Source organism: Microcaecilia unicolor, chromosome 7 (assembly GCF_901765095.1).
Source record: "Microcaecilia unicolor chromosome 7, aMicUni1.1, whole genome shotgun sequence".
Taxonomy (NCBI): Eukaryota; Metazoa; Chordata; class Amphibia; order Gymnophiona; family Siphonopidae; genus Microcaecilia; species Microcaecilia unicolor.
In genome coordinates, this window is record NC_044037.1 from 144932133 (window position 1) to 144945781 (window position 13649).

Below are 13649 nucleotides of genomic sequence, written 5' to 3' on the forward strand. Positions count from 1 at the left end.
CTGGCACTGATATCTGTTCCAAATCTTCCTCAGTGAAGACCGAAGCAAAGGTTTCATTTAATCTCTCCGCTATGGCTATGATTGCCCCTTTTACCCCTCGGTCATCTAGCAGTCCAACTGATTCTTTTGCCAGCGTCTTGTTTTTAATATACCTAAAAAAAAATTTTACTATGTTTTTTTGCCTCCAATGCAATCTTTTTTTTCAAAGTCTCTCTTTGCCTTCCTTATCAGTGCTTTGCATTTGACTTGCCATTCCTTATGCTGGGTCTTATTATTTTCAGTCAGTTCCTTCTTCCATTTTCTGAAGGATTTTCTTTCAGCTCTAATAGCTTCCTTCACCTCACTTTTTAACCATGCCGGCTGCCGTTTGGTCTTCCGTCCTCCTTTTTTAATACATGGAATATATTTGGCCTGTGCTTCCAGGATGGTATTTTTGAACAGCATCCACACCTGATGTACATTTTTGACCTTGGCAGCTGCTCCTGTAAGTTTTTTTTTTTAACCATTCTTCTCATTTTATGATAGTCTTCTTTTTGAAAGTTAAATGCTAATGTATTGGATTTTCTGTGTGTACGTACTCCAAAGCCGATATCAAATCTGATCATGTTATGATCACTGTTATAAAGCAGCACCAATACCAGCACCAGCACCAGCACCAGCACCATTACCATTACCTCGTTCACCACATCATGCGCTTCACTAAGGACTAGGTCTAGAATTTTTCCTTCTCTTGTTGGGTCCTGTACCATCAAGGGATTTTACCTCCCTAGCATGCCCTGATGTTACATTTACCCAGTCAATACTGAAATCACCCAATATTATTGTTTTGCCCAGTTTGTTAGCCTCCCTAAGTTCTGATAATATTTCTGCATCCGTCTGTTCATCCTGGCCAGGTGGACGTCAGTACACTCCTATCCTTTTCCCCTTTACACATGGAATTTCAATCTATTTGATTCAAGGACCTACTTAACATACAATGCTACCCTCCACGAATTCGATCCACCCTATCACTACGATATAATTTGTACCCTGGTATGACAGTGTCCCACTGGTTATCCTCTTTCCACCAGATCTCAGAGATGCCTATTATATCTAATTTTTCATTTAGTGCAATATATTCTAACTCAAATTGGTGGGAAAATGTGGGATACAAATGCTACAAATAAAAAATAAAATTAAAAAAATATAAAAATAAAAAAAATTTCTTAGGCTTCTGGCATTTGCATATAGATATTTCAAACTATGTTTGTTGTTCCTATTTACATCTTGCTCATTAGTGAAAGTGTTAATTTGCAATCTTTTGACTGATTTTTATTTAAGGTCACCTGGTCTACTATGGTCTCTTTTGCAACCTTGTTATCGGGATACTCTGCCTTCACTGTTTTGGTGATATCTTTGAAAGATACCTTGTTCTGAACCATGCGTTTTTGAACAACTGTCAGTTTTCCCCAGGTTCTAGTTTAAAATCTGCTCTACCTCCTTTTTAAATGCCAGTGCCAAGCAGCCTGGTCCCACCCTTGTTAAGGTGGAGCCCATCCTTCCAGAATAGGCTTCCCCTTCCCCAAAATGTTGTCCAGTTCCTAACAAATCTAAAACCCTCCTCCCTGCACCATTGCTTCATCCACACATTGAGACCTTGGAGCTCTGCCTGTCTCTTGGGCCCTGCGCTTGGAACGGGTAGCATTTCAGAAACCTAGAGGTTCTGGATTTAAGCTTTCTACCTAAGAGCCTAAATTTGGCTTCCAGCACCTCTCTCCCACATTTTCCTATGTCATTGGTACCCACATGTACCAAGACAGTCGGCTCATCCCCAGCATTATCTAAAATCCTATTTAGGTGATGCCTGAGGTCACCACCTTCGCACAGGCAGGCAAGTGACCAAGTGATTCTCATGTCCACCCAGCTATCTACATGCCTAATACTTGAATCATCAACAACAGCTGTTCTAATCCTTCCCTCTTGGACAGCAGACCCTGCAGACACACCCTCAATGCGAGAGGATATTGCATCCCCTGGTGTACTGATCCTGGCTACAGGATTACTTCCAGTTGCTCCAGGGTGATGCTCTCCTTTTAGAAGACCACCCTCCTCCAAGAAAGCACAGGAGCTGCCAGATTGGAGGTGGGACTTCTCTACAACGTCCCTGTAGGCCTCCTCTATGTACTGTCTCCCTCAGCGCCTCCAAGCCTGCTACTCTAGACGTAAGAGAACAGATGCGTTCTCTGAGAGCTAGGAGCTCATTGCATCGAGCACACACAATGACCTCTCACCAATTGGGAGATAATCATACATGTGACACTCAGTGCAAAAGACTGTATAGCACCCATTTCGCAGCTGGACCACTGTCTGCATCTCAGTATTATAGAGTTGTTTAATTAAAGCTTCTTAAGGTACTAGGGATATCAGATGAATAAAAAGAGCCTTAAGATTGGTGTAATTTATTTAGTGTTTGCTTCTCAGAAACTAATTAAATAATTTAAACTCTAATGAAAACTCCCCTCTTGTTGTCCCAATTAGAATAATTGAATATAAATGAAGAGTTGAGCTAGGGTGAGCAGAAATGAGGACTGAACTAGGCCCTACTGTGCCTTCTACAGACTATCTGTTAATGCTGTGGCAGAAAATTTAAGTTTTAGAACTATGGGAAAAAGGGTATGGAGACTACCTAATAAAGTCTGCTTCTTTTTTTTTCTTTTTAAATTCAAACTATTTTTATCATTATCCTACAATTCCTCTTTTAAACCCAATCTTTAAGTTACAAGCACAGAGTAAAATAATGTCACTTACCCACAGAAATGTCCTCTTCTCTCAGAATGTCTCAGAAAGAAAGTTAAGTTTGGATTCTAAGGAGACTGTTTCAAACAAACCCTTTGAAACTAGCCCAGTAATCAGATTGCCCTTGGTAACCTTTGCAAATATTCTACTTCCTCACACCTTCATTAACACCTAATTCAGGTCAGTAGAAGTGCTACCTCTCCTGCAGGCAAGAACAGAAAATAACTTTCTTTTAGGGCAGTTTAGGCCTTGCTACTATCTTTTGTTACCCTTTGATGTCAAATTTCTACCTTTAGAGAAAGTTTCAGTTTAAAACTATGGGGAAAAGAGTTGTACCCTATGGAAACTATTTAATAATGCTTGCTTCTCTCTCTTTTATTTTTTTTCCTAAGACTGAACTAGGCCCTACTGTGCCTGCTAGAGGCAGTGCTCTGGATTTCAGCTTACACTTCGGTAAGCGGTGGATGGTGAATTCGCCTTATATTTTGGTAAGTAGTGTTCAGATTTTGGCTTAAGCTTCGGTAAGCAGTGGATGGTGGTCTCGGCTTGCATTTTGGCAAGCGGTGCCTTGTGGCTTTAGTGTGCTCTTTGGCAAATGGTGTTTGGCGGGAATTCCTCTGCCTACAATGTCCAGTAGCCTGTACCTGGATTACTCTCTTTACCTGCTGCCTGCCTGGCCGATACATTCATCACCCCACTTCCAGCTCCGTCCCGTAAGTCCTGCAGGCTGCCCGCACCTAGGGGCTCAACCTCTGGGGAACGGCAGTCAGTGCAGGTGAAACCCGGAGTTGTCCAGCCGCCAAGCAGAACCTGGTCCGAGTACCGGGCTCAGCAGTGCTCTACTTGGTACAAGAACTCACAAGTCTGACATTATGTGATACAGGAAAGAAAAAACCAGTCACCCAGAAACTCAAATCCCCTTTCTGACTTTATTTAAAAGCTTCTTATAGTTAAAAAAAAGAAAGAAAACCCAGCAAACAAACAATAATAAAGATCCCTTTCCCAGTGTATAAAACACAAAATAATAAAGGAATACCAAATTATTCTATTTTGAGATCAACAGATTCTTTACTCAAGGCATTATTCCCAGCAGTGCATCAGTATTTTAGAAAATCTTGCATTTTCATTAGCATTCGCAAGAGGTGTTTGAAAACTAATCAATCTGATTTGGGACTGAGTGAAATAAAACCCCAAAGTAGAACTAAACTGGAAATTATGTACCTGTATTATCAGCATATACTATTATGTGTCAGTTGGCTTTCCAATGGAAAGTTGTGTTCAGTTATGAAAATGATGGAAGAATATACATACAGAACTATGGTTTATTGATTTCTTGTTCTAAATTGTCCAGAGGGGTAACAAGACAGAGTTGTTAGACATGTTTGAACACAATATATGTCCACAGTGGGTAAATATTGCATAATGTTTCAATGTGTACAGTATTAAACTCAGAATCTAATCACTCATTTGAACCCACCCACCCCTCTTTAACAAAAGAATTAGCACCATATCGATAGGTCATGCAGCAAAACACTTGTTTTCAAGGATTGCTTAGAAGGTGTAGCATGAAATAGTGCAGTGCAAAATCTTCTATATCCTTGGCTTGGGAATCAGGCTGCTGACACTGGTTGTCTTCAATCTCCTTTAAGAGGTAAATGTTGATGTTTTGTGGTTTAGTTTCCTACTGCAATAATAACTCCTGGATAAACTTGTGCTGAAAAATTAAAGCAATAAAGCAAAATTACTCTCTTTAATGTTTTCTTTTTTGTTCTTTTGCTGTATTAACACATGGTCAGTTTACATAGATAAAGGAAGCTTAAAAAAAGCTATAAATATAAGAATCACCAATTATATTTGAATCTTTTCTTTGAATGTAATTAGTATGACTTGGATCTGTTTCACTGATAAGGAATATGCATAAATTATATAGGGGTCCTTTTACCACACTAGCGGCAGGGGCCATTTTTCCCGCATGCCAGGGCCCTTTTTATCTCAGCGGGTAAAAAGCTCCCAGACAAACATGGCCATGCGGTAAGAGAACTCTTACCGCATGGCCATGCAGCAGGGAGTCCTTACCGCCACCCATTGTGGAAATAAGGGCTTCCACAGCAACCCTACCCCCCTGCCCAGCATCTCTCCCTCCCCTCCTCCCTAGGTAATCAGGGGTCTCTTAACTTCATTCTCCCAACCTCCCAGTACCTTTTAAGTCCTTTAGCTCTTCACCAGCAGTGACTCATATCCACTGTTCATGCTGGCCCTGAGCATTCCCTCCTATGCAGCTTGTGGTTCTGTGAACAAGAAGCTGCATCAGAGGGAAGGCTCAGGGCCAGCACGAACAGCCTGTATGAGTTGCCTGGGTGGGAGAGGGGAGGGAGAGATGCCAGGAGTCTTCAGCAGGCAGGCCACATCACAGCTATACCACTGTTGGGCACTGTTGAACTCAAAGTGGGTGGACCTATTCTCACCCATGGTTATGCCACTGGCAAGAGGCCACAGCAGACATTTTCTAGAGGCAGCTAGTAGAGGCAGGAGTGAGTGGGGTTCACTCCTGCCCCCATCATCCCCCACTGGATCATCAGGGACTTTAGGTAGGCCAGTGGGGGGGGGGGGGGAGGGATGGAATGGCAACACATTTGGCAAGGACCTGGAAGTTAATTGGACACTTGTTGATATTCTAACCGATGCTCGGCTAACTCCTTGCATAAAGTTAAGACAGCCTTTTTTCTGTCCTAACTTTGGGCCCCCTTTACCAAACTGCAGTAAAAGTGGCCTTGTGGTAGCATCAGCGCACAGATTTGTTGTGTGCCAAGGCCCCCTTTTACCGCAGTGGGTAAAACGCTTTTAAAAAAAAAGGAAATTGCCATGTGGTAAGTGAATCACTTCCTGTGCGGCCATTTCCCCAGGGAGCCCTTACTTAAGTGGTAAGTTTACAACATGACCTAAGTGTCACAAGACAGTGGCAAGAATAAACCTTAATGAGACACTTTGGATATTATTGATATGACTATTGATATGAAATGGGCGCTAGCAAGGTTTTCCTCGGAGTGTGTATGTTTGAGAGAGTGTATATGAGAGTGACTGTGTGTGAGAGAGAGAGAGAGTGAATGTGCGAGTGTGTGTGTGTGTGAGAGAGAGAGAGAGAGAGAGTGAGTCTGGGTGCGAGTGTGTCTGTGAGAGAGAGAGTGTGTGTGTGAGAGTGAGAGTGTGTGCAAGTGCGTATGTGAGACACAGTGTGAGAGAGAGAGAGTGTGTTTCACACAGATACAGTGTGTGCGAGAGAGAGAGAGTGTGTGTGAGACACAGACTCTCTGTGAGACTGAGTGTATGAGACCAAGAGAGTGTGTGAGTGACTGTGTGACACATAGAGAGTGAATGTGATACAGTGTGAGACATAGTGTGTGAGAGACAGTGTGTGAGAGTGAGAGAGAAAGACATTGACTGTGTGAGAGAGAGAGAGAGTGTGTGTGTGTGTGTGACAGAGATACCTCCCCCCCCCCCTCTGGTGTCAGGCCCCCCCCTCCCTCCCTCTCTCTGGTGTCAGGCCCCCCCTCTCTCTCTGGTGTCTGAGCGTTACTGTGCAGGACGCTGAGCTCTGGCTGTGCTTCAAGGAACTGACCAATCCTATTTAATAGAATGCACCTCCAACATTCTGAAGCCGAGAAACCTCGTGTGGTTGGTCACTTCTGCTTGTGACGAACCCGGAAGTACGTGATGTCAATTTAGGAGATGGATACAGAGAGCAGGAATGCCTCAGCCATGCAGTCAGCTTCAGAATGTTGGAGGTGCGTTTTATTATATAGGATAAGACAAATATCTGACTCTTCATGTAAGTTGGAGCTATGAAAACACAATACCTTTGAAACAGACATCAGAAGTGTATGACACTTCCCCCCCCCCCCCCCCCCACCTGCCTAACAAGTAGAATTTGAAACATAAATCAAATGGATTGTTCAGCTTTAAAATTCTATCTGAATAGGTCAAACATTCCAAAGTCTAATATGGAAGGAATACAACTTACCAGGTATACAAGCCTTTTCACATTCTTTCTGCGTGTTGAATCTGTTATCATTTCCGCCACAACCACCATACCAGAATCTGGCACAGCTTTTGGTCTGTGGATCATAGTACCATTTCAGTACATATTCTCTGCAAGTTCCCTCCTCTTTTGTAAGTTCACAGATATCACTACCTGCAAACAAAAAATGTAAAAACAATGATCTTATTGCATGATCAGAATGCCATCATCTTTAGCTCAGTGCATTCTTTTTTGCTTTATGTCGTTACAGAAAAAAATGAACCTAAAACATAGGTAACACTGAGAAATCACACCTCAGAGATTTCAAGAGATTTTCAGTTGTAAAATGTCTTGCTAGGCATACTAAAAAATTATTTTGTAAAACTTATCTAGTTTATTCATCTCTAGCTACTGTTTTCTGGCAATATCTGAAAGAATTATTATCAAGAAAAATCATTTATGCAATAAATTCAGTTCTCATATAAGATGCAGTGTTTTAAAAATGAGCTGTAATCAGTGATAAGGGTGAGAGGTTGTAGTAGACAAATTTAGGGGCTCTTTACTATAACGCATTAAGGGGCCCTTTTACTAAAGGGTGGTATGGTGCAATACAGCACCACCGCCGACATGTCCAGGCACCCTGCGGTATTTCTGTTCTTGCCGCGCGCTATTTCGCATGCTGCTTGATTACTGCATGAGTCCTTACTGTCAAGTAAATAGGTGGCGGTAAGGGCTCAGGCAGTAGTGGTCGCATGTTAAGGATGCCAATGGAAAAAAAAAGGCTTTTTACAGGTGTGGTAAAAAGTGGCCTTTGCACGCAGTGATCCCATGAGCCAACACTACTGCAGAATACTTTTTTTACTGCAGATCTGTAAAAGGACCCCTAAGTTCTAATGCATGCTTAATGCAGGAAAAAAGGCTCACTTTGAAACCCAATAACGTGTTTTGCATCAATTTGCCTGTCAGTGCACACTAATTGTGCACTATTTTAAGGTAATCAATAGAAATCAAACAAAATTAAAATATGGAAAAGAAATAAGATGATACCTTTTTTATTGGACATAACTTAATACATTTCTTGATTAGCTTTCGAAGGTTGCCCTTCTTCATCAGATCAGAAATAAGCAAATGTGTTAGCTGACAGTGTATTTAACAGTCACTCAAAGATGGTCTAGCAGGGTGGATAGGAGATGTGTATGGGGACTTCAAAGCATTCCATAGTCTAGCAGGATGTTTGTGGGGATGTTTGTGTGATCTAATTTTTGATATTGATAAATCTGCTGCTATTTGGATTTCTTGCAGGAATAGGTCTTTAACGTCTCCCCTTCACTGGGGGTGGGGGGTCATCAAATCCCTCTCAAAGATGAAATACTAACTCTTGGTTAATTTGTTCATCAAATTTCAAAGCACTGAGACAAATTCGGCAGCTTAAGTCCCTTCTGACTCAGTCCAACTTGATCAAATTAATACATGTATTGTTACAAGTAGAATTGATCATTGTAATTCTCTGTATCAGCACGTCTGGTGGTGATAGAAGGAGAACTGATCACGTGACATCTATAATGAAAAGAACTACACGGTTGCCTGTTTCTGCCAGAATTGTTTTTAAAGACACTGCGTTGTTTTTAAGGGCTCTTTTTTGGATACTCCAAAATGACCTTTCAGAAATTTGGCTAAACAAAAGCATCAGAGGTTTTTTTTTTTTTTTTTTGCATTCATTCTCAACGCCGTTTATTACAGTTGTCTTCATTTCAGATGATCAAATTATCTCTACAAGGAAAAGAGCTTTCAGCTATATGGGACCCACTTTATGGAACTTGTTGCCTGCTAATGTTACTAGCATGCCAAGTTATCTAGGCTTTCATAAAGTATTGAAAACCTGGATTTTTTATTCTAATTTCTGTGGAGATTTTTTGTTATTCTGTCTGATATAGCTTTATTGTAATAATTTGTATATTTAGGGAGGTTGTGTTTGTATTATGATTTTATGTAATTTACATTTTTCTGCACACAGCTTTAAAACTTTGGTATTTAGTGGTATATCAACTAAATAAATCCAATCCAATCCACCCTGCAACCTCATTTCATGTCCTTTAGTTTCCCCATCTCTGAAAAAGATCTGTTTGTATATTAATACCTTTCAAGTATTTAAACATCTGTATCATATATGTTACAGATGTTTCCTCTAGGGCAGTGGTTCTCAATCTTTTTTCAGTTGAGACACACCTAATGGTCATTGCTCATGTTTGATCTATTCTTACTGTACACCGCCTTGAGTGAATTCCTTCAAAAAGGTGGTAAATAAATCCTAATAAATAAATAATAAATACATTGTTTGCACACATGACACACTTCATACATGATCCTCAAGGACTTTTAGTCTTATACAGTATGGCAGGTTTTATGAATTAAATGTAAACATGCTCTGCATCCACAAACCCCCCAACAACAGATTCAGATTATACTAGCACATTTTCTCCACGGAAGTGTCCATACAAAATATTAGCTAATATATTCTGATTTTATTGCCATCTGTGAATAATACAAAACCTGAAAAATCCCAACTCAGCATACATGTAGGAAACCTACCATGTAACAGTAGCATTAATTCCTTAATTCAAACAACATGAACCCTACTTAAGAAAAGGCAGCCCAACAATTTTACACTGGGTTCTAGACATCAATACACTACTACTGGTATAAAACAGAACATGTGGGGCCTGCTACAGAGTGCTACACAGAACTACATACAACATATAACACACATTTATTATTTATTTATTTAAAAAAAAACCATTTATGTCGACAATAATCTAGGCGTTTACAAAAATAACATACATAGTAAAAACAATTTCTTCTACTGACCACATTGCTGCGCAAATGAAGTTGTCCAGGGAGGGTATTCTATAGCGAAATCCCAACATCAAAAATCAGACAAACGCATATAGCATAACAACTTTTGCTACCGTGTCCAAAGATAAGCGCATCATTTTCTAAACGTAATGACCACTGTAGACAATATGCACGAACGATTGAGCAAATAAAACGGAGTGCCTAAATATAATGCTTGATGAATCAATACCAAGACTTTATATCAGCTCCAAGAGTGGAGGAGTGGCCTAGTGGTTAGAGCACTAGGTTTTGTAATCCAGAGGTAGCCAGTTCAAATCCCACTGCTGCTAACCCTCCATTGCCTCAGGTACAAACTTAGATTGTGAGCCCTCCTGGGACAGAGAAATATCCAGTGTACTTTATTGTAACTCACCTGAGCTACTACTAAAAAAGGTGTGAGCAAAATCTAATAAATAAAGCACAGGAAGCCAGTGCAACTGCTTTAGCACAGGTTTTATCTGCTCAAACTTAGAACACACAGCTACAATTCTTGCTGCTGCATTTTGAACCAACTGCAATGCCCTGCGCCTTGCACTAGACAGCCTGAGGTACAGAACATTGCAGTAATCCAATCTGGAGAGAAGCATACTATGTAGTATACTCCTACAGTCATATTATGACAACATAGGTTTAAATTTATACAATATATGAAGCTGTGCAAAAGAAGGCTGAATGACCTTCACAACCTGATTCTGCATTGATAGGGTTTTTTACTAAGCTGCAGTAGTGTTTTCAGTTCGCGGTAGAAATCAGCTTGAGGTAAATACCGAGACGCCCATTATATTCCTATGGGTGTCTCAGTGTGTTACTGCCAGCTGATTTCTACTGCAAGCTAAAAACGCTACGTGGCTTAGTAAAAGACTCCCAGAGAGCTTAGAATCAAACACAAACCCCAATAATTTAATTTCTTTTCTGCAACATCCAACTGCACACCATTTACACACAAACACTCTGGCCAAAGCTTTTCCTCAGATCTCCCCACAATCATAAGTTCTGTTTTAGCTATATTCAACATCAAACCATGTTCAGACATTCATACTTGTACTCTATCCATATACAATTTCAACTGGGCAGTCAATGTATCCCCCCACTCATCAGTCTGGAAGAAAAATTGCACATCATCAGCATATATAAGGTAAAACACACCCGACTCACCTTTTCTAGTGATGCCATATAGATATTAAATAGGAGTGCTGACAGGGCACTGACAATTCACACACACACACACATCCTGAGATACTGGCTCCCCACTCTTCACACACAATATACATCTCAATAAATAGGATGAAAACCAGATAAGTATATATCTACTCATTCCCAACTGTTACAACTTCAAAAACAAGAGCTCCAAATTTACAGAATGAAACGCACTAGATATATCCAAAGATACCACACAAAAACTCTTACCAACATCCATACCTCTCCTCAAGACATCCACTGTAGAAACCAACAATGATTATACACCATGTGCTTGGCGAAACCCAAATTGAAAGGACGAGATACCCAACTCCCCACACAAAATCTTACAATTGCTTTAAAACAACCTTCTCCAAAACCTTTCCTACAAGTGGTATCACTGAAATTGGATGACCATGACTCAGATTTAGGGCCGGCCAAGCCCCTCCACCACCTGGGCTGCTGCGCCACACCTCCCACTCAGGTCACTCCCCACATTTGGGCCACCCACCCACCCCCTTACCGTCCTGTGTCCTGACTGCTCTCCCCTCGGTCTGTCTCTCTCCTGCTCCTGTGTGCATGGACCTGGATAATTGCATTAACGTGATAACCTGGGTCACCTGGTTATTGCATTAATACAATCATTCAGGTCCTGGCACACAGCAGCAGAAGAAGAGAGACAGTCCCGGAAAGCAGGCAGGCAGGAAGAATCGTTGCAAGTGCCGTGCCCCCCCCCTTGAAGGCTGGTTCCAAGGAATTTTCCCCCCTATCCCACCCTTGGCGACCCTGCCCAGATTTACTGGGTCCTAAACCCTCTTTCACGCAAAACCACAGACAAACCCTCACCAAATACAGAACAGAGGAGCACAAATTTGAAATACAAATATGAAGACAAAAATTGAACTGGGAAGCCCAAGAAGTCAAACTAGCCATGTACCCCAACATATGAGAAATAAAAATAGAAATGCATTTCCAGCAAAATACAAGACATCCGTGATGTACATTTCCCAAAGCTAACATACTCCATCTAATAAATTCAAAATAAAATACCTTTTTTCTATCTTTGTTGTCTGTATACTTATTTTCCTAAGCATGTTGGCCCCAGATTCTCTTTTCTGCTTTTCTGTCTGTTCTGCTCTCTTTCCAGGGGGCGCTGTCCATTTGTCCGTTCTCCATTTCCTCCTATCTTCTTCCATTCCCTCAATACATACATCTCTGACATTTTCTCTCTCTCTTTTCTGTGTGCCCACTCAAATTGAACCCTCTTGCTCTTCAGTCCTATCAACTTTCCATCTCACCCTCCCTGTGGGTTACCTTAATAGCTTCTAAGGCATATTTAAGAATCTCAATTAGGTATCTCTTAAAAACCTCAAGAGGAGAGAGAGCTGGAGACCTTGGAAAGTTAACAAGCGGAGATTAAGCCTTCTATTAAAGAGTGGAGGAGTGGCCTAGTGGTTAGCGTGGTGGACTTTGGTCCTGGGGGAACTGGGCTCAATTCCCACTGCAGGCACAGGCAGCTCCTTATGACTCTGGGCAAATCACTTAACCCTCCAATGCCCAGGTACAAATAAGTAAATGTATATAATATGTAAGCCGCATTGAACCTGCTATGAGTGGGAAAGCACGGGGTACAAATGTAACAAAAATAAATTAACTTTTTATGTAATACAGTCTTATTCTTAACAATAGATGTAGTTAGATCTCAAAGTGAGTTAATATCATCTTGACATTTTCAATTAGAGCCAAAAAGTCTATTTTAACCCCTTCCAAGCTGTTTGCAAGGGAATCAACTTTACTCATCAGCGATGATACATCTTCAGCAGACTTGTTTACTGCAGTGTCCGTCTTCTGGAGAGCTAACCAAATGATCTCTAAAGAAACCGTCATGAACGCCTCTCTCCTGGCATGAAGGTTAAAACTGGGCGCTAGTGGTGTTCACACCTCCACCAGCACCAATGGGTTCGCTCTCCAAAGCAGGGGTGTAGCACGGGTGGGCCTGGGTGGGCCTGGGCCCACCCACTTGGCTCAGGCCCACCCAGCAACGGTACAGAGAGAGACGCCGCGGCCAAAATAATTGATCTGCTGCCGGCACCCCTGCAGGCCTTCTTTCCTCCACCTCCCTCCCTCCCTCCCCCTCCTTCAGGCAGCGCAGTGTAACACTGTAGCAAAGCTGCACGCGGGTCCGTCCTTCCTACCGCTACGCTGCTGCCGTCCGGCTCCTCTTGTTCTTCTGCTGCTTATCTGCAGCGGATCCGCGCGCTACCAGGCTGTCTGTATGCTGCCTGCGACTGCTTCCTCTGCGCTGGCCCCGCCCCCCTTAGGCGAGGCCAGCGCAGAGGAAGCAGTCGCAGGCAGCATACGACAGCCTGGTAGCGCGCGATCCGCTGCAGATAAGCAGCAGAAGACAAAGATGGAGCCGGACGGCAGCAGCGTAGCGGTAGGAAGGACGGACCCGGTGCAGCTTTGCTACAGTGTTACACTGCGCTGCCCGAAGGGGGGGGGGGAGGGAGGGAGGGGAAAGAGGGCCTGCAGCCAGCGTGCCAGTGGTGGCTGGGAAAGGGATGGGACAAAGTTGCAGGCACATGCTGGAGGGTGGTTGGTTTGTTTGTTTGTTTGTGTGTGTGTGTGGGGGGGGAGACAGCAGCACTGTTGGGATGAGGGAGTGAGACAGGGTAGAAGCTAGGTGGGGGGAGGACGGAGAGATGCTGCAAGGGGAAAGAGAGGGAGAATTGTTGGATATGGGAGGGATGGGGAGAGGGAGGAAAGGGCATGAGAGAAAAAAACGTGTTGG

The 13649-nt window shown here is 42.4% G+C and overlaps 1 protein-coding gene across 1 annotated transcript in view; it reads right to left on the reverse strand.

Annotated features, from left to right (window-relative positions):
• Nucleotides 1-3685: 3685 nt before the first annotated feature.
• The window catches only part of COL6A3 (collagen type VI alpha 3 chain), a 722910-nt gene continuing 712946 nt past the window's right edge, over nucleotides 3686-13649 (reverse strand). The window contains 2 exon segments of the mRNA XM_030209050.1: nucleotides 3686-4489; nucleotides 6794-6964. Of these exon segments, the coding sequence (XP_030064910.1) occupies nucleotides 4449-4489; nucleotides 6794-6964 (212 nt within the window). The 3' untranslated portion in view covers nucleotides 3686-4448.